This window comes from Urocampus carinirostris, chromosome 14 (assembly GCF_059441175.1).
Source record: "Urocampus carinirostris isolate Australia breed hairy pipefish chromosome 14, RoL_Ucar_1.0, whole genome shotgun sequence".
Taxonomy (NCBI): Eukaryota; Metazoa; Chordata; class Actinopteri; order Syngnathiformes; family Syngnathidae; genus Urocampus; species Urocampus carinirostris.
Window position 1 is genome coordinate 18,805,889 of NC_142362.1, and position 20,613 is coordinate 18,826,501.

General features: G+C 47.7%; 1 protein-coding gene across 1 annotated transcript in view; it reads left to right on the forward strand.

Annotated features, from left to right (window-relative positions):
* The window catches only part of ttn.1 (titin, tandem duplicate 1), a 131,541-nt gene that overhangs the window by 2,078 nt on the left and 108,850 nt on the right, over positions 1 to 20,613 (forward strand). Inside the window, 37 exon segments of the mRNA XM_088353508.1 lie at positions 263 to 413; positions 539 to 601; positions 675 to 936; positions 3,075 to 3,129; positions 3,210 to 3,416; positions 3,817 to 3,959; positions 4,420 to 4,559; positions 4,830 to 5,057; positions 5,122 to 5,351; positions 5,636 to 5,880; positions 5,949 to 6,113; positions 6,178 to 6,346; positions 6,830 to 8,526; positions 8,705 to 8,986; positions 9,164 to 9,430; positions 9,570 to 9,842; positions 9,946 to 10,209; positions 10,290 to 10,550; positions 10,608 to 10,868; positions 10,958 to 11,221; positions 11,756 to 12,016; positions 12,756 to 13,016; positions 13,175 to 13,435; positions 13,732 to 13,873; positions 13,948 to 14,116; positions 14,537 to 14,768; positions 14,836 to 15,120; positions 15,226 to 15,339; positions 15,661 to 15,849; positions 16,669 to 17,118; positions 17,808 to 18,263; positions 18,455 to 18,518; positions 18,643 to 18,769; positions 18,771 to 19,050; positions 19,279 to 19,569; positions 19,728 to 20,015; positions 20,115 to 20,234. Of these exon segments, the coding sequence (XP_088209634.1) occupies positions 263 to 413; positions 539 to 601; positions 675 to 936; positions 3,075 to 3,129; positions 3,210 to 3,416; positions 3,817 to 3,959; positions 4,420 to 4,559; positions 4,830 to 5,057; positions 5,122 to 5,351; positions 5,636 to 5,880; positions 5,949 to 6,113; positions 6,178 to 6,346; positions 6,830 to 8,526; positions 8,705 to 8,986; positions 9,164 to 9,430; positions 9,570 to 9,842; positions 9,946 to 10,209; positions 10,290 to 10,550; positions 10,608 to 10,868; positions 10,958 to 11,221; positions 11,756 to 12,016; positions 12,756 to 13,016; positions 13,175 to 13,435; positions 13,732 to 13,873; positions 13,948 to 14,116; positions 14,537 to 14,768; positions 14,836 to 15,120; positions 15,226 to 15,339; positions 15,661 to 15,849; positions 16,669 to 17,118; positions 17,808 to 18,263; positions 18,455 to 18,518; positions 18,643 to 18,769; positions 18,771 to 19,050; positions 19,279 to 19,569; positions 19,728 to 20,015; positions 20,115 to 20,234 (9,617 nt within the window).

Consider the following 20,613-nt stretch of genomic DNA (forward strand, 5'->3'; position numbering starts at 1 on the left):
TTATCCAATGGTTCTGCAAACTTTGTTTGCAAAACCCCAAAGATAGAAACCCCCAATTTTGTAGCTGTTTTGAAGGCTAAAAGAGTACTCGTGCACCCATGCAATTAAGTTTTCCAGAAAGTTGTCATGGCAAACATCTTGATCCTTACTAAAACAGCAGGAATCACGCTCTTAATCGCTGAAACTGGTGGCGACCGACACCCAGTACGCAATTTCTGCCTTCAGTCTAGCATGGCGCCAATAATGGCAGTGTGTCTTCCAGGGTTGAGGTTTCTCAGACGGGCTCGGTCCTGGTGGCTGGCAACTCTGAAGTTCCTCCCACCTGGACGCAGGTGGGCTTCCTGACCGAGGCAGACTATGACAGCAGCTTGTCCCAGCCAGACCACGAACAGCAGATCATTTGCGTCACGCAGGTGAGATTTTGCAGTGTCATTTTCTGATTTGTGTGATGTCGATGGTGATCTTTTCACCTACTCAGCCATCAAACAAAACGTTTAACGTGAGAGTTGAATCTGAGAATTGTTGCCCCTCAATTCAGGTAGAAGAACAAGCCGCTGCGACTCCCTGCACTGAAAGCGCGTCACCGCCCATCTTGATTTCCGTAAGTTGAGTCCACATGGGTCAGTGATGCTCGAGATCTCGGTTCTGGTCAAGGACTTCGCTTTTTTCCGCAGGCTTTGAAGGACACCAACGTGACGGAGGGAGAGTGCGTGACTCTGGAGTGCCAAATCGGTGGCCAGCCGGCCCCCGTGGTAATGTGGTTCAGAGAGGACTACAGGATCGAGAGCTCGGCGGACTTCCAAATAAGCTACGATGCTGACGGCTGTGCCCGCTTGTTGATCCGAGAGGCCTTTGCCGAGGACAGCGGACGCTTCACCTGCACCGCCACCAACGAGGCGGGAACTCTCAGCACTTCTTGCTACTTGCTCGTTCAGGGTTAGTCCAAGGCTCGACAGCTAATATTTACTTTCTCACAGATAAAATGTAGCAAAATACAAGATACTGGGTTCACTCATAGCTAGAACTCTTTTCCTGTCTATAAATAAAGGTTTGGGAAAACCAAACAGATTTATCCTGTCACAAAGAAAGGATGTGTCAAGGACCCACTCTGGGTGCTGTGGAAGCACAGTGCAGGAATTCAGATTAGTGTATAGCAAGGGCCGGGAACTTTTTCACTCATAGAGCCATAAAAGCAAGAAAATAATTTTTGGGGGTAAGAGCCACGTCACATATTTTGTAAAAATGTCAACAAAACTGCTAAACCTGCTCTTTTCTTCAGCGCAGTATGTTTCACTGTGTAACATTTGATAAAATCTATTAGATAATCATAATAAAAGAGCCTGTGTCTTGTATTGATATAGATATACTAAAGATTTGTCTCCCTCGCGAGTTACTTAAGAGTGTTGAGGCTTATTTTGACCGTCATTTTTTCATAAGTAATGGTTTCAAGATGCAAGCAAAGTTCTTTTGTAAAAATGTTACAGCATTCCGCAAACAAAGATCCCGACGTATTTATCTTTGACTCAGACGGGCGAGGAACAGAAGTGAGGGAGTGGTTGTGCACCATGTATAGCTCTGCCCATCCCTAGCACTCACCAGATGAAAATGATCTGGGAGCTCTGCTGACGTTTTGGATGTTTGCAGTTATTTTAGTGGCAGTAGCTCAGGCGGTAAAGCGCTCGTCTTGGGATCAAGAGGTTGCAGGTTCAATTCCATCCGTGTTATATGTCGAAGTGTCCTTGGGTAAGACACTGAATCCCTAATGCCACGCGGTAAGCAGGTAGTTGCCTAGCATGGCTGACGCTGCTATCAGTATGTGAGTATATGAGTGTGTGTGAATGGGTAAGTGTGAAGCACATTGTAAAGCGCTTTGGGAGGTCTTCATTGACTTGAAAAACGCTATGTAAATGCAGACCATACCATGTACAGTCAAAACGGGGTTTGTTAGTGTGAAACTTGCACAGTATAGTAAGAAGTTCACCCCATATATGCTGGACAGTGCCAATGAAGTTTTTAACGTTTACTCTGCTTCGCATGCACATGCGAGCAGCATGGAGAAAGTTTGCAAGGTACCAATTTTGTCTTCAAGCCATATGTAGTTATTGCAATAGCCATATATGGCTCACGGGCCATAGGTTCCTGACCCCTCGTGGATAATAACATCGGTCTGTATTCAGACATAGTTAGGTACACGGGAAGTTAATTAGCAAGATGAAAATTGTGTTCCAAGGTGCAGGTAAGAGGTCGAAGTTCCAGTAAATTTAAACAGTGAGTGTGACAGTTTGAGGGTTTGTCAGGTGGTTCTTGTGATCTGGAACAGCAGACAAATGTTCAGTTTATGACAAGTCAGGTAGTGAGGTAACAATCGTGGTCCAAGATGCAGGTGACGGGTCAGTGTTCCAGTGAATCCAAACAATGACGGCAAAAGTCCAAGAGTTTGTCAGGCAGTTTGTCAGGAAAAGGTTTGGTACACTGGAATAACAAGATGCTGAGACAAAAATGCTTGGAACGTGACAAGAACACAATGAACTAGCAAGGAACATTGGGATAGGAGGGAAATCAGGACAAGTGACGACAGCTGTGAGGAGGAAAATTTAAACCAGAAGTCGGTAACCACATAAGGTTAAGGTCAAGAGAGATAGAGAGAACAAAGAAAGGAGAGATGGAGTGGAAACCTACAAAGACAAAAGAACAGGATGAGGTGAAGCTAGACTTCCACCAGATTACCACTTGTGAGGTCCCTTCTCAAGGTTTCTTTCCTCACGCTGAGGTTTTGAGTTGTTCCTTGCGCACATGTTGGTCTAAGATCAGGTAATTGTGTAATTGTAATCCCGTGCAGTCCTTTGAGACATTTTTGTGATTAAGGGCTGTATAAATAAATGTGACTTGACTTGACTGCCTTTCAAGCTTATCAAGTGTTGAAGGACCAGGTCAAATTGAGACAAATCTATTATTAAGAGAGAAAAACCAAGAAACGTCATTTCCAACCTTTTCTAGCTGGCATGAGTGTTTCCGGATTCTCAGCACCCCTTCAACTTTGTTGCTTGTTATCTGACGAAGAATTTGATTTGCAGTGTCCGAAGACATCGAGAGCCGCGAAGACATCACACAAGAACCAGAAGAGAAAATGTAAGTGGTCAGCCACCCACCTTCTTGGCACTTTTTAGCGGTCTTGTGCCTTCTTGACCACCGCCAAATGTTTTTCGCAGAAAACCTGAAGAAGAGGCAATGCCCCAGCTGAGCGCAGTCCAGCTTGTGACTGAATCCGCCGCCGTGGCTCCTTTTTTTGTCAAGACCCCCGGAGTCCAAAAACTGGTGGAGGGAGCCAGCGTTATCTTTGAATGCCAAGTTGGGGGAAGCCCCAAACCGCACATCATTTGGAAGAAGGGCGGAGTCCCACTCACCACAGGATACAGGTTGGTCTTTGCTCAGCTCCACTTGGATTGTTCCAGTAGGCTCGGAAAAATAAATCAGTAATAGAGCCCGAAATCACTGTAAAGGTTTTTGCCTTTTTTTTTTTTTTTTTTTTTTCATACAAAAGTTACTTTTTACTTCCATCCACCTTAATGAACACAGCAAGGATATTCAAGTCTAGTCCTGGAGACTCCAAACACTGCATGTTTTGGTTGTTTCCAGCCTTCCCCAGAGCTGATTAAAAACTTGGAATTAACAAATCTGACGAAAAACTGCTGATTTGAATCATCCTTGTCAGAGACAGGAGACATCTCAAGCATGAAGGACTCTCCTCAATTTGAGTTCCAGACCGCTTGAAGTTTTTCAGGGCCCTGGCTTGACAAGATGGCGACTGTCTTGCAGATACCAAGTTGCTTACCAGAAGGAGACGGGAGTGTGCCACCTTCTGATCTCAATGACTTTTGCTGACGATGCCGGAGAATATTGCGTTTTTGCCAGGAACCAGCTGGGAGAGGCGTCTGCCACCGCCATACTGCTGGATGAAGGTCTGTCTAGTCTCTAGTCTGGCTCTAATCCGGTCTGGTTGTCTCCTCTGATGGGCAAACTTTTTTTTCTGTGTTTGGTGGGGATGTTTCGTCTTACTGGCTTGTTGGCATCTAGGGTATACATACGCGGGCTGGTGGTCCCAAAATCCTTCAGTTTCCATGGTCTAAATTGGTGTTGCTAGAATGCAAAACAAAAAATTCACAGTAAATTTAGGCCTGGATTGAGGAATCCCCGCCACAGTCTGGATGCAGCTAAGCATATTTCTACTCAAGCTGCTAGTAAACAGGCACCAATTTGTGGCTAAGGTAAAACTTTGGAAAAGTTTTTCCAAGCAAAACAGCTCCTAATGGCTCGTAGTGACAAGGCAACCGGTCAAGCTCCTCTTCGCCAACTGCTCCCTGAAAGAGCACCCGTCTACCTTTGATTCTTCTGTTTAGAGCTGCCTTGTGTCTCCTTTAGGTGAATACGAAGCCTACGTCCAGAAAGAGGACGTGACCTTCAAAGAGGCGGTCCAAGTGTCAGAGCCGGAGCCCCTGCTAGCAGATGTTGCCCCCTCCATGAGTATCACTAAGAGGATGACCACCACCGCCACTGGACAGGTAAACCTTTACTTTTTTGCACCCAAGCTAAAGGGAATTAATTTTGTTGTCGTGAAATGTCCAGTCAGAATGAGTGACGTATTCCTTTATTAAGCCATCAAAGTTCAAGAACCTTTATATTGTGTTTTTCCGAAGCCACGTGCAAAATCTTTCTTGTTGGACTTTTGGACTCTAGTTCAGGCCAAAAGGTTGAACCAGACTGTACAGCTAATCTTGAAAGTACCAAATATTTGAAGGAGGATCTTTTTGTTTCTGTATCTGGCCCTACAGGACTTCCACATTTCCGTCTTGGAGCAACGCATCATGCAGGAGATGGAGATGAGCATCCTTAGGATCACTTATGCCGAGCTACTGGCCGAGGACGGTGAGGAGATGGCGCGCGCCAAAGACCAAGAGGCCATGCCGCCCACCTTCCATACGCTGGTGAAAAACTACCGCGTGGTGGAGGGGATGGGCGTCACCTTCCACTGCAGGATGCTTGGGTCGCCGCTGCCCAAGGTAAGGGTCTTTGAAGCATCTTTTGGACAGGACCACCTCTGATAACCGCCTACGCTTTTGACAGATCGCTTGGTTCAAAGACGGTTTACGCATCCATGATGGCGAACACTACCAGGTCGAAATGCTTGCTGACGGGCGCGCCAGCCTGCGGTTAGCCATGGTTCTGCCCGAGGATGAGGGCGTGTACAGCGCCTTGGCAAGCAACACAGAGGGAAATGCTGTCAGTTCTGGAAAGCTCTATGTGGAACCTTCCGAAAGCGAGTACCCTGGGGAGTACACGCCGCAGAGGATCCGGTATGTTGGCACTGACCATAAACAGGGATTGAGGGAGCCCACTTAAGTCAGTGGTTAGCTGGGCAGTAAACATATCTCAGAATCCCACTCGTGTTCCTCCTGCATACTGTGATTTAGGCAGTCGTTACCTTTTCGTCGCTGAGCTTGTTCCATGTTATTGTGAGAATCAGATTTTCCCGGCGGGCCCTGTTGTAGAGTTGCTGTAGAGTTTTCAGGCATCTAATGTAAGACACTAAAAAGACTGGTATAGAGCTCACCCTCTGGTTTTGGGTCTTGCACTTAAGGTCCATGTCCCCTCGATCGCTGAGTCGCTCACCGGAACCGTCCCTCAGTCGCTCGCCCAGCCGTTCGCCAGCACGCTCCCCTGTACGAAGACTGGACGACACAGACCCAGATCTGCTTGACAGACTATACAAACCCGTCTTTATAGTCAAGCCTGCTTCCTCCAAATGCTCCGAAGGGCAAACAGCCAGATTCGACCTGAAGGTCGTCGGCAGACCCATGCCAGAGACGTACTGGTTCCACAACGGTGAATTGCAAATAGACTAACGCGTCCCGGTTAAAAGGACTTAACTTGATGCAGGTGTTCATGTGCAGGACAACAAGTGGGCAGCGATTACACTCACAAAATCGTGATCAAAGAGGACGGCACACAGTCCCTTATCATCAGTCCGGCCATGCCGCAAGACTCGGGAGAGTGGACAGCGGTCTCTCAGAACAAGGCTGGCCGTTCCGCTATCTCAGTTACACTCACCGTAGATGGTTAGTCCTCTAGTTATGGCCATGGTCCATGCTTCCGTGATTCATGTTGTATTTTGGATTGCAGCTAAAGAGGCCTCGGTGCGTCCACACTTCACCCAGAAATTGAGGAACATCAGCATCAAACAAGGATCTCTGGTTGAACTGGTGGTCCGAGCCATCGGGAATCCTTTGCCGGACTTTGTCTGGCTTAAAAACAGCGAGATTGTCACTCCTCAAAAGCTTCAGCATATCAGGTAGGTTACTTCCTCCATCTGGACTGTTGCTTTTATCGTTGATTCACCCAAGCCACATGAGGATAATCTTCAGAAGTGCTAGACTCGCTATTGGGAGGCTGGTGAGCTGGGCACGATATCGGAACCTTGCGTTGTGTCCCGCAAAGCACTCACCCGAGGGAACGACGAATCAATTTCAACACACACCTAAACTGTGGCTATTGTTCTTTTGTTTTGTTTTTCAAAAAACATTTTGTCGTTGGTACTTCGAGTGTAAAGAAATAAAGCATGGCAAGAATTATTGTCTTCGGCAAAAAGGGCGAAAGTTAACCCTTTTTAAATTTACCCCTTTATTCAAGGTCAATAAAAGGTCACAATTGAAATTCCTAAAATAGAATCCAAAGGAGAAACAGTTTGTGTGAGATGGGTCGGTCTTTAAAGTCAGTCTGTACCTGCCTATACCTCCGTGATATGATGATAGTAAACACGGCAAATGTTTTTCAGGATGGAGGCAAACCGAGGGGAGGCGATATTACAGATCCCGTCTGCCTCCGGTTCTGACAGCGCCTGGTACACGGCCACGGCAATCAACAAAGCCGGCAGGGACACCACCCGCTGCAGAGTTAACGTTGAAGTGGACTACACTGAACCGGAGCCAGAGAGGAAGCTCATCATCACCAAAGGAACATACAAGGCCAAAGAGATCGCCGCCCCAGAACTGGAGCCCCTGCACCTCCGTTACGGCCAAGAACAATGGGAGGACGGAGACCTTTACGACAAAGAGAAGCAGCAGAAACCCCAGTTCAAAAAGAAGCTGAGCTCTGTACGAATGAAAAAGTTCGGCCCGGCTCACTTCGACTGCAGACTGACCCCCATCGGCGACCCCACCATGGTAGTGGAGTGGCTTCACGACAGCAAGCCCCTGGAGGCTGCCAACCGCCTGCGCATGGTCAATGAATTTGGCTACTGCAGTCTGGACTACGAGGTGGCGTACGCCAGAGACAGCGGCGTCATCACCTGCAGGGCTACAAACAAGTTCGGAGTTGACCAGAACTCGGCTACCCTCATCGTCAAGGATGAGAAGGGTCTGGTTGAAGAAAGTCAGCTGCCCGAGGGAAGGATAGGATCGCACAGGATCGAGGAAATAGAGCGCATGGCTCATGAGGGCGCACCATCCGGTGTGGCTGCCGATGAGGAGACTGAGAAGGCAAAACCTGTTATCGTCCTCCTTCCCGAGCCCACTCGAGTGCTGGAAGGTGACGTGGCCCGATTTCGTTGCAGAGTGACCGGTTATCCCTCGCCCAAAGTCAACTGGTACCTCAACGGACAACTAATCCGCAAGAGTAAGCGCTACCGACTCCGTTACGACGGGATCTACTACCTTGAGATTGTCGACGTCAAGCAGTACGACTCGGGGGAAGTCCGGGTGGTGGCCGACAACAATTTAGGCTCTGCCGAGCACACGGTTAAAGTGGAGATTCAGCAGAGAGAAGATTTTAGGACACATCTTCGCCGGGTTCCTGAGCCTAAACCAGCCGTACTAGCCCGTGAACCCGGAAGAATTCCATTTGAAGTGGTAAAGGTGGAGCGGGACTCGGAAGAAGATCGGGAGAAAGAGATCATCAAGCTCAAAAAAGCCCAGAGGATTGTACGCGAAAAAGCCAGCGAGGAATCTGAAGAGTTGCGGGGCAAGTTCAAGCGCAGGACAGAAGAGGGTTACTACGAGTCTATCACAGCCGTGGAACTCAAGTCTCGCAAGCGAGACGATTCCTACGAGGATCTTCTGAGGAAGACCAAGGATGACCTTCTACATCGAGTCAAGGAGAAGCAAGAGGAAGAAAAGAAAAGGGAAGAGGAGCGCAGCAAAATCAGCGCAAAAGCGCTAAAACCGGAAAGGGTCAAGCTCTCAGCCAGCATGGAAGCGCCTAAAATCCTAGAGCGCATCTCCAGTCAGACAGCAGCGCGAGGGGACCAAGTCAAGTTCAGAGTCCGGGTCGTAGGTAAACCAGAACCCGAGTGCCAGTGGTTCAAGAACGGAGTTCAGTTGGAGAAGAGCGAGCGGCTCTATTGGTTCTGGCCCGAAGATCATGTCTGTGAGCTGGTGATCCAAGACGTGCAGGCGGAGGACTCTGCCAGCGTCATGGTAAAGGCCATCAATGATGCCGGCGAGACTTCCAGTCACGCCTTTCTCCTGGTGCAAGGCAAGTCCTCCAGTCATTTGGGGACAAGCATAGAACATTCCGAGATCCGAAGTCTCCATTGAAATAAAATCTGCTTGTTCTCTTATGTTACTCGTTTAATCTCGCTTGATTTTTGCTGCAGCAAAACGTTCCCACTTTGTTGTCAAAAGTTGTTTTCTTTGTTTTTCTCACCCTGCAGCAAAACAAGTTATCACCTTCACCCAGAAGTTGGAGGATATCAATGCCAAGGAGAAAGACACAATGGCTACCTTTGAGTGTGAAACCAATGAGCCCTTCGTCAAGGTCAAATGGTTTAAGGACGACACGGAGATCTTTTCAGGAGACAAGTTCAGGATGCACTCAGACAGGAAAGTCCACTTTTTGTCCGTGCTCATGCTGGAAGTCAAAGACACTGCCGAGTACTGCTGCGTGGTGGCAGAGGAAGACCTGGTCAGAACCAGCGCCATGCTGAATGTTGAAGGTGGGTTGCCTGACAGACCTTGGCAGTTTTTGCAAATCCACACTCTACAATGTCACTTTGGTGCAAAGTAGGGTAGTTCATCAAAAGTCTGTTAGCGGTCAATGAAATTAATCGAATTAGTCACTTCGCATGCCGCTAGATAATCGTTTAAGACCAAGGTCTATGTGGAACCAACAGGAGCCCCTTTGGAGATCCTAAAACCCCTCGAAGGCGTGGAGGTGCCAGAGACCTACTCTGGAGAGTTTGAGTGTGAGGTGTCCCGCGAGGATGTGGATGGCACCTGGTTCTTCGGGGACAAGAAGCTGACCTTAAGCAAAAAGTACGTCATCTCATCGCGGCGCGGACGCCACAGCCTGTCCGTCAAAGATGTCAACAAGGCAGACCAGGGAAAGTACTCCTTCAGAGCAGGCGACTTAAAAACGCAAGCCTCCCTCACAATGAGATGTGAGTCCGGTTGATGTCAACTTTTTGCTTTTAATTACTGACATTTTGTTTCAGTTTAAATGTCTATAAAAAATCCAATACATATGGCACTCTGAATTGATTAAAAGTAAAAAACACTGGGCTATGTGGCCTGTTTCAGACCGCCCAGTGACCCTGATGCAGCCTCTTGCTGATCTGACTGTCTGCGAAGGGGACATTGCTCAGATGGAGGTCAGGTTCTCCCAGGGGAACGTGGAAGGTATATGGACCAAGGACGGACAAGCCGTAACCATCTCAGACCGGGTCCATGTAGTGATCGATAAACAGATCCACAAATTGCTCATTGAGGACACCAGGAAAGAGGACTTTGGTGTTTACACCTTTGCTGTTCCCACTCAGGGAATCTCCACAGCCGCAAAGCTGAATATCCGCAGTAAGTAGCACTACTATCCTGATGCCAGGCTAATGGTCCTGTGATATAGGTCTGATGCAGTTCCTAATGCCAAATAACTTAGCGTTGGTATCTTGCAATGCAGCTATCGGCATCCTGATGCCGCTGAGTGACACGAGCACGGTGGAAGGCACCAAGACGGTTCTAGAGGCCAAAATTTCAGCTCAGGACATCAGCTCAGTCAAGTGGTTCCACAACGACAAGCTGATGACGCCAGACGACCGGGTCCAAATGGTGGTAAAAGGAGCCAAGCAGCGCCTAGTGTTCAACAGGACCTTTGCCTCAGACGAAGGTCATTACAGGTTGGTGGTTGGTCGAGCCGACACCAGCTGCAGGTTGTCTGTGCAGAGTAAGTGGCATACGCAAGCTTGTTCTAGATAAGTCAATTGTTTGGACGTTATTGGACCATGGACTCTTTGCTCTCTGCAGCCGTCCACATTGTGGATCCAATGAAAGACAAGACGAGCATTGAGTCAGAGAACGTGACTTTTGAAGTCAAAGTGTCCCATCCTGGCATTGACGCATTCTGGACTTTTGAGAGTCAGCCGCTCAAAGCAGGAAGCAAATACAAGATGGAGTCCAAGGACACAGTGCACACGCTGACAGTACTTAATGCCATGAAGGACCAAGAGGGCGAGTATGGCTTTGCTGCCGGGGAGAAAGCATGTGCCGCTTCGCTCACAGTCTCAGGTATGACATCTACTCTGGCACGCATGACCGGACTTGACAATCTTCTCTTACCATCAGGGGGCGCCATCAAGAAGCCGCTTCAGGACTTGGTGGTGGCCGACTCGCAGATGGCCGAGTTCGTGTGCGAGGTGGCCAACCCTTCTGTGGAAGGCAAATGGCTGAAAGACGGCCAACCAGTGGACCTTAACGACAACGTCCTGAGCCGGGTGGACGGCTGCGTCAGAAGCCTGCTTATCCTCATCACAAAAGCCAGCGACATCGGAGAGTACGCATACCAGATTGCGAGCTCCAAGACTTCGGCCTCTCTCAAAGTCGAAGGTGACCACAAACCCACTTAACCTGGAAAATTCTTACTTTTAAAGTCTGGTCCAGGCTGATGCATCTAAAGCTATAAATTTCCTCCATAGCTGTTAAGGTAAGGAAGACTCTGAAGAACCTAAATGTAGTCCAGACCCAAGAAGCCTTGTTCAGCCTCGAGCTGACCCACGAAAATGTGAGAGGGGCTCAGTGGATCAAAAACGGTGTGGAGATCAAGCCCAGCGACAAATACCAGATCAGTGTCATTGGCACCGTGCACACCTTGAAGATCAACAACTGCACTTCACAGGACGAGTCCGTTTACACTTTTAAATTGGGGAAGCTGTCAGCCAGCAGCAGGCTTAACGTTGAAAGTAAGTGCTTGCTTGGTATTTAGAGCTGATCCAGGACCTTTGGTCTGGGGATCAAGTGGCAAAAGGCAAACATTTAATGGCCTTTTGCAAGCGGTTCTTGTCCTCTTCTCTGTTTAACTTTTGAAGATATCCACTTCTTTTCTCAACCTCTCTCACACGTCCTTTTGGATCAGTTTTGGAGTGACCTTAGTACTCACAGAAAGTTTTTTTTGCTGAACTAACAACAGAATCCAGTAGGATCCTGTGGGTGAGGAAAGGAAGTCAGGAGTGGGTCTCACAAACTATAGATGAAAAGACTGCTTTGTTACAAGAGTGACTTTAGTTTTTAGTTACACACAGAAGTTTACTAATTAAACCGGGAATCTTTTAAGTCTCTTTCAATTTTGGAGTCCAGAAATTGAACTTTGGTAACATCTTCTCCGGTCTCACACTATATGCACTCAAGCCAATGTGTAATTCGTAGAATTTGTTCACTAGTTACGTGACAAGTTGTGTCCAGTTTGTCCTTGTAATGACATGGACTGTTCCTTATAGCTGTGAAGATCCTGAAGAAACCAAAGGACGTGACCTCGCTTCCAGGTGCCACTGCTATTTTTGAGCTGGGCGTCTCAGAGGACAAAGTTCCCGTCAAGTGGCTCTTCAACAACTCTGAGCTGCAGGCCAACCAAGACTACAGAATGACCTCCGAGAAGAAGACACACAAGCTGGTGGTCCAGGTCGTGGATGGCAGCAAAGCAGGGGAGTACACTGCTGTGGTCGGAAATCTACGCTGCAGCGCTCGTCTCAACGTCGAGTGTAAGAGGCCGAGCTTCTATGTGACTCAACTCAAGACCTTTAAACAGTCACCCCCGAAATATCAGGAGTCTGGTCTAACTATCAAGGCTCTCTATCTCTTTCTCCCCCTTAAATACTGCGTTAGCGATAAGGCTACATATTAAGTTTACGGCTTATATTTGTTAAGTTCCTTTATCGGGGTTGACATTTCAATAGCTTTGTTAGGATGTTAGCTCATTAAGCTTTGAAATGGAATAAACATCCAAGAAAAAAAAAATTGCTTGCACCGCAGCTTGTCTTTTGCAGCACATCGTTCTGTCAAATGTACAAGGCAACACCAGAAAGGCTTCTCTGAAGGGTAGCACTAATAAAAAAATCGCACAAGTTCAATGTTGTAGGAGAATTGAGGCCTGTTTCACTCAACAGGTTTCATTGGACTTGTACAGAAATGATGGAACCGGTCATTAGAATAAGAATCTTCGAGCCTCGGGGCTTGCATTTGGGTTGGACCCCTAGCACAGATAATGTTTTGTACGCCGCAAACTTCTCAAATCGTAAAAAAAATCCAAAACAGTCACCAAAGTTTGTTAGAACGGTCTATGAACCAAGTTTAAGTGAGATAGAAGGGGAAAACGAAAACTATGAACACAATCCTCACTTACGATTAGTGGAGAACCCTTGCCTAAAGCACTTTGTGATTCTGCCAGAACTGGTCTAAAAATCCAGCTAACTTGCTTACGTACTTCTTGGATGTCCATAGCTCTTCGTGTGACCAAAGCCCCAAAAAACACGTCGGCAGTAGAGACTCAGGAGGCCACCTTGGAGTGTGAAATGTCCCACTCTAATGTGCCGTCTACCTGGCTGAAAAATGGTGCAGCGATCCAGATCAGTGACAAGTTCCGTACAGCGGTGCAGGGAAAGGTCCACCAGCTGAAGATCTTCAACATCAGCAGAGACGACGCAGCCGATTACACTTTTGTGTGCGGCGAAGACCGCGTGTCTGCCACGCTCACCGTCAGCCGTGAGTCCACACATCTGTCGCCCTTGAATTGTATTACATCATAAAAACAAAACACAGATGACATAAATAATATGAGTAGATGCGTGTCAGGCAAATCATGAAAACTGCATGTGGTTCTTTTTGGGATTGCTTGTGACTCATTGCCTGGTATTTTGCAGCCGTCCTGATCTCAGACAGGCTTAAGGATGTGGTGGTCCAAGAGAAGGAAACCGTCACTTTTGAAGTGAACCTCAACCACGAAGGAATCGCCGGAAAATGGCTGAAAAATGGCGGCCAGATCCGCTCCAGTGACCGCTGCCAGACTCAGGTCCGGAAGCAAACACATATTCTTGTCATCAGGAACGTCCATTTTGGAGACAGCGGACAGTACGCATTTGTCGCCGGAGAGGCGCTCACCACTGCAGAGCTACATGTGGAGGGTAAGTGCTGGGCAAAGAGGGGGGCAAATGGGTCTTAGAGGGTCGGATGTCCTGCATGTTTTTGGAAGTTTCTCTAACTGATGTGACACAAGTGATCAGCTTGTTACCAAGCTGGCAGGGGCTTGTTAACAATCTTGCTGATTGTAATCACCTGAATTGAAGAAGAGAACTTTCCAAAAACATGGAGGACTTGCTGCCATCCAAGATCCACTTGCCCACCTCTGCGCTAGACAGACAGCTGAGGGAATCGAGGAATGGAAGTCTGACTGAATGTCCGCTTTGTGTTTGGCGGTCAGCTCGTATGGTTGAATTCAACAAACACTTAAAAGACTTAAAGATCACAGAGAAGAAGACGGCGACATTGGAATGCGAACTCTCCGAAGCAAACGTGCCAGTTGTGTGGATGAAGGATGGCCAGGAACTGGAGATGTCTGACAGGTTATGCACCACCAATCTCTAACCTTGCCCAACATAAACCGCAGAAAGTGCAACTGAAAATGCGCCCCTTGCAGGTACAAAAGGACTTCGGAGATGTTTGTGCACCGCCTGATATTGCCGTCCGTCCGCCTGTTGGACTCCGGGGAGTACTCGGCTGTGGCCGGTTCTAGCGTTTCCAAGGCCAACCTTCAGGTTGAAGGGCGGGACATCGGGATTTCAGCACCCGCCAGTAAAACTGTGACTGTAAGTCCACGACAAGGTTTGGCGTGCTGATTTGTCCCTAGATTCCTTGGGTCCTACTTTTACTCAGTTCCCCAAAGGTTCTGATAGTTTCCACATTTTACAAAAGTTTGTTGCTTCAAGATCTGGACTTTTAACAAGTCCTTCCCTGCCTGGCAAGCGCTACTCTGTCCACTATGACAAGCAATCCATGATTTGCTTAATCCTTCCTCATGTCGGAGAGGTTATCCGCAAGGCTCACCAAATCTGTGGCAAGGAAGGTGATCTTTAGATTTGGCCGGGAGGCCTGGGCTTTTGTGTGCTAATTTTTCTTGTTTCTTCAACTACACAAAAAAGGCTACAGTAGAGTCCAAAGACAGTCGGCTATATGGGCAAGGGCTGGTTTTACTGAAACCCCGCTCATTTCATCTGGATGTGTTTTAGGTTGTGGAGAGACAAATTGCCACTTTGGAGTTTGAAGTGAGCGAGGATGACGTGGAAGGTCTCTGGTTGCGGAACGGGATGGAGATCCAGCTGTCGTTTGAACCCCGCTTTAGCTACGTCACCCTCAACAGGCAGCACCGCCTCACCATTGCTGAAATCTACCAGAGCGACTCCGGGGAGTACACTTTTGTCGCCGGGCGCAATTCCAGATCAGTCCACCTTCATGTGCAACGTAAGTATGCCGCTTTTTCATCCCTCAGATGTAGAACCGATGGTGATTGTTTGTTTCCTTGGTCCAGTCCCCCAGGCCCCTCAGGTGGAGCGGCCCATGGAGGCCCAGATTGCAAGATCGGGCCAATCAGTTCGCTTCTCTGTGCGGGCCAGCGGGCTCCCAGCACCTCAGGTAACCTGGTACAGAGACTCCCAGGCTCTGGCCAGCAGCACCACCTGCAAGTTCCTGCAGGATGAAAACCAGCACACATTGTTGCTCCTGGAGGTTTTCCCAGAAGATGCTGCCGTCTACAGTTGTGAGCTGAAAAACGACTTCGGAGAGGCTATCGGCTCCGCCTCGCTCCACGTGGAAGGTGTGTTCGTCACTTGAGACTTCGGCATGCAGCTTTAAAACCTCCAAAGGATCCCTTCGAGAGATGAATTCCACTTATAATGTTTTTTGTTTGCGTGTCTTTCAGTTCCTGAAGAGAATATGCAGACAGTGTCTGCTCCAGTCCTGCTTTCGCCCATGAGAAGCGTCCTGGTGGCTGCTGGACATTCGGCTCAGCTGGAGTGTACTATTTCTGGGGAAGGTAGAGGCCAGATGCCAGACAAATTCTTGCAGTCATGATGTCTTCTTTAAATTTCCCCCAAAATTGAAAAGTAAATCACAGAGAAACTTCTGGGACCAGACCTTGTTAGACAAATTTAAGGCAAGCTAGGAGTTGTGGTAGAGGGTTCTCTGAATTTATGATTCCTAATTAATAGGAGGCCATGTTGGCAATAAGACATGTGACCCAAAAGAAGTCATTGGCTGGAGGTTTTCATGTGGTTGTATCTATAAAACATGATCTATTTGTACCTGTGGTACTCCACGATAGTGTATTGAAGATATCCTACCCCCCTTGTTGCAGATTTGCAAATCAGCTGGCTCTGGAACGATATAGAGATTATCCCATCGGATGTTTTTAAGATGTCTCGATTTGGAGACGTCTGCCGGTTGAGTATTTCCCCGGTGACCATGGAGCACCAAGGAGAGTACTCGTGCATTGCCAGGAACTCAGGGGGAGCGCTCACCTGTGAAGCCAGCCTCAATGTCGAAGGTAAGTTTTTGGCATGGGGACCAGCGACACTCACACCAGAATGCTCCTTGAGTGTTTAGTCCATATACTTGAGATCCAACTGAAGGTCCGAGTCTATTCAGCGTCCAAGGGTATAGACTTAACGCTCAAACGATTTTGGACACAAGACGGATAATCAAAGTATTCGTTCGGCAGCTCTAATTTCCAGCTAAGGGTCCAGGGAATGGCACACTCTTTGTCCTAGCTAGAGGCACAGTGATTAAACACTTTTAGTTCTATAATGCACCTGAATTGTGCTATCAGTGCGCAACCACAGCATAAAGAAAACCATACCAGGACAAGACATAAAACAGTGCAGCACTAGTCAGGACGAATAGTAAAAATATCGACAACAATTATTACGATATTGATTTGGTGTTAGCGCATGTTATCAGGAATATAGTGTTAGCATGCCTCGCACACATGCATGTCAATTAGTGAACACTAATGGTAATTTCTCTGCGTAGGTTTTGAAAAAGTATCCTACAAATTCTGGTTAGTGACCAAGAAATTTCAGAAGACTTTTTAAGCGTTTTAAGTCTGCAGGTTGGCTATTACATGGGCAAGATTTAGCACCGCTCCAAAGTGTCCCTTCTTTTTCGGTACTCAGCAACATTTTTTTCAGGGTCTTTTGCTCAGGGTCTTGCGTCGATGCTCACTAATAGGCCTTCAAGGCCACCAAAGTATTTTTTGTCCTTACTGTATGTCTTGATAAGCAATTCCAAGTTTGTCTTCCTATTTTGCCCTGTTCTCTTTTTTGCCTAATATGAAGCGCTAACCCTTGTACTCTTTCTTGCCCAGATGAGAGAGCTTTGGCTAGCACGACAATGACTTTGGCTCAGGCTAAGATAAGTCAAAGGCTGGAAACTCAAAGCTTTACCGAGTTCAGCAAATCCTACTCGGAGAGCTCCTGTGTGTCCTGGCGGACGGTAGACGTGGTAATGGAGAGCTCGGAGAATGGTCTTCAAATGGCCAGCAAGCCCCGTCTACTGACCGAGTTGCGGGACGTCTGCGTCAAAAGCGGCGAAATGGCCAAATTTAGCTGTTCCTTTGATGGACAGCCGATCATTGGGGTGGTTTGGGATCATAACGGCCAAAAACTGCTCCAGGAGAGGGCAAAGAGCTCTCAAAACGGTGGACTTTTGTCCTTGGTCATCCAGGGCGTGAGTCTGGCCGACCAAGGCGTGTACCGATGCACTGCCACCAACCGGCACGGCTACAACAGCTCATCTGCCCGACTCACCGTAGAAGGTGCTTTCTCTTTTGTACTAACTTATGCCCATCTCAGTCCTCAATCTGCTTCCTGGCTGCCTCTCTTGAGTCTCGCCAGTTTTGCTAACCTCATCCACCTGCTCTACTAACCCCTTTGGATCTTCACACCACATTACCTATAGAACTAGATCTGGTTGACATCTGCTACCGACTTTTGGACATGGTCTTTGAGCGTGAATAGCAGGTGTGAACGTTTCACTAACTGATCAGTGTGACTGTTACTGACACGTGGATGTGTTTCTGGATAGTTAAAACCTCAATACAGCTCAGCTAAACGTGTGTCTGGCAAGTCTACTTCTGGGTGCCAGAAGGTTAAAAATGCAACCTGTAAAGCTTCTGATTCTGGATATGTTTGAAAACTGTACTTGATAGTCCTCCTCGGTGTGTAGTTCCAACATTTTACCCTTTGAAACCATGGCCGAATTTAGACAAGTGAGCGTAAGCCTTGACCTATTCTTTTGAATGTTAGTATTCAAAGAGAAGAAGGTTTGGGTCATCTGGCAGCTGGAAGCACCGAGAACTTTAGTTTTCAAGGCTGTGTGGTCCACAAGTGCAAAGTGTTCCCATTATGGCATGTCGATGAATCTTAATACCCAATGTGTTCAAACTGTTGTTAACCAGTGTGAGCAGACCACTAACGACTTACCCTAACTATGATTCTTACCCAGCTAAAGAGGCCAATGTCAAAGGCGAGTCCGTCGTTGCAACAGATTCTGTGAATGGGGACTCACAGCCAGACAGGGAGAATCTGAGAGATTTTCCGGAAAGCCCGGACCAGGAAAAGGCTGCAGATAAGCCAGGATCCCATCCGCTGGAATCGCAGCTGTACGTCCTGAACAGCTTTCCTGACCGACGTCTCGGCGGAAGCCCCGACTTCCAGATCCAGATCCCCCGGAAGCTGCTGCTGCAAAACTGCTGCCCCACGCAGTCTTGCGTGATGAAAGGGCTTCCAACTCCCTTTGCCGTTTGGCTTTACAACCATTTGAATGTTGCGGAGTCTGTGTGGTACTCTCGTAAACACGACGGCCCCCTGTGCGCTATGGCGCTTGAGAAACACAGACAAGGGGGCCCGTGGTCTTTCAGAACCTCAACCGCAGATGTCGAGTGCAGCTTGATGACCACAGGTTGGCATCTGCATGCTTTTCTTGCCACTCTTTTTACACCTACATTTGAGAGAACCTCATCCCCCACTTACCTGAGTCCATCAGAATCCACGAGTCATACGGAGGCACAACTTGTCACTGATGCTTGCAGTCTTGCACCAAATGACAGACGGACGGTGGCAAAAAACTGATTTGCATTTATGTTGTTGCAGTTACTGTGGCGGAGAGGGCACCTGTGATCCTAGACCAAGAGGAAGTCCCAGGTAAAGAACTTTTGTACTACAGATTTTTTAATAATTTCATCCCATGAATATTCTGAAGACACGACTGTGTAGAGGAGTAAACCTTACTAACTGGAAAACCTCCACAGTCCCACTTTTTTTCATCCTTCTATCTCTAGGTCCACTGAGTCGTCCCATTATCCTTCTCCAAATCACAGGCGTTCCACGCCAGTTCAGAATAAATTTCTCAAGTGGTATCCAACAATGGGAACTTATTGGCTTTCCTTTCTTTCTGTTGTTCCAAACAGCGATGCCAGTGTTCAAGCAGTCCTTAATCCCACTGGAGATCAATGCCGGCAGTAGCGTTCGCTTTGAGTGTGAGACCAGCAACGCCATCGAAGTGGTCTTCAGGTGGTTCAAAGATGGAAGACGCATTAAAGAGGGAGAGCGCTTCAGAATCATTAGCCGAACCACCGCTTCCTCCCTGGAGGTCCTGAGCGCTATCCAGGAAGACGCCGGTGACTACAGCTGCGAGGCTTCCAACAGGCACGGTGGCGACAAGTGTTCAGCGGCTCTCCACGTGACAGGTACGAGTCCGGCAGCTAACCTGCCTGCTGCCTTAGAGCCGGTTAGAGTTTTTCCACCATTTTCAGGCCTGTTGCCTCAACAGCACTTGACAGAACAAAACAAACACCCCCCCCAAAAAGAGGGCTATTGGAGTGGACTTTGATTCATTCCTGGGTTTTGTCTTCAATGAGCAAACCGAATTTAAATCCAAAGACTTAAAGAGACTTGTGTGTCTGCCGCCTCAACAGAGCGGGACATTCCTCCAACCTTCATCAAGTCTCTGCCAGATTCTGTGACTGATTCGGCAGGGAAGACCATTACCGTGGAAGCTCGGCTTTCAGGATCCTTGCCTTTGAAAGTGGTCTGGCGCAAGGACGAACAAGAAATCCAACCTTCAGAAAAGTACGGCCTCACTTTTGAGGAAAACAGAATTGCATTGTGTGTCGAAGACGCCGACACATCAGATTCTGGCATCTACACCTGCGAAGCCTCCAACCAGGCCGGGAAAGCCTCTTGTCAAGTTTTCCTCACTGTTACAGGTACAGCAGCTTTTTTTTCTGTCCTTGTTTTTTTTTTTTCATGTTATGTTTTTTTTTTCTGGGATTCTGAGGATCTTCCAACTAGACTGAAAAGAAGTAATGCAGGTCCGTTTGCAACAAGTGGTGTTGACTGACTGTTGTGGTCCTTTCCTTATTAGAGCGTACTGAGCCTCCCAAGTTTGACATACCCTTGCAACCGGTGACCTTAGACGAGGGTGAGAGCTTGATCCTCCAGTGTCACGTCTCAGGCAGCCCTCCCATCATCATCCACTGGATGAAGGACAGGAGGGAGCTAAAATCCAGTTCAAGCACCAAGATCACGTTTGACAATGCAACACCTTGTATGGAAATGAGTCAGGTCACCAAAACGGCGGCAGGAGATTATCTGTGCAAAGCCAGCAACTCTGCCGGGACAGACTTTTGCAAGGCCAAGATTACCGTCAGAGGTAACTAGATGAGGACGCACATGTTCCCTGTTTTCAAAATTCTGAACTTGATTTAGGCCGTGAAGTGCTCTCAGTACTTATCTTACAACTTTCCTTCAGTCAAAGAACCCAAGACCACCCCAAATTCTGCTCCCACCACCACTGCCGAGCCTGGCCCGATAAAGCATCTAGACAATCTTTTCTTTGTCCAAGAACTTAAGAGCGTCTCTGTGGCTGAAAGTAAGTACTTTCGATGTGATGTGCCCAGAATACCTCAGAACTGTAAAGATTTTAACGGCCACATTGGATTGTATGCAGCTGGATTTTCATCGGTTAGTTGATGTAATGCTAAATCTAATTCACCCTGGTCATCCTGAAAGGGGATTGCCATTTGTGAGGTCCCTTCTCAAGGTTTCTCTTTTTCCTCACGCTGAGGTTTTGAGTTGTTCCTTGCCCGCATGTTGGTTTAAGATCAGGTAATTGTGTATTTGTAATCCTGTGCAGTCCTTTGAGACATTTTTGTGATTAAGGGCTATATAGATAAATGTGACTTGATTTGACTTGACTTGATATCCACGCTTTATCCATTTTTTTTCACTGTGGCAACCCCTTTCATGGG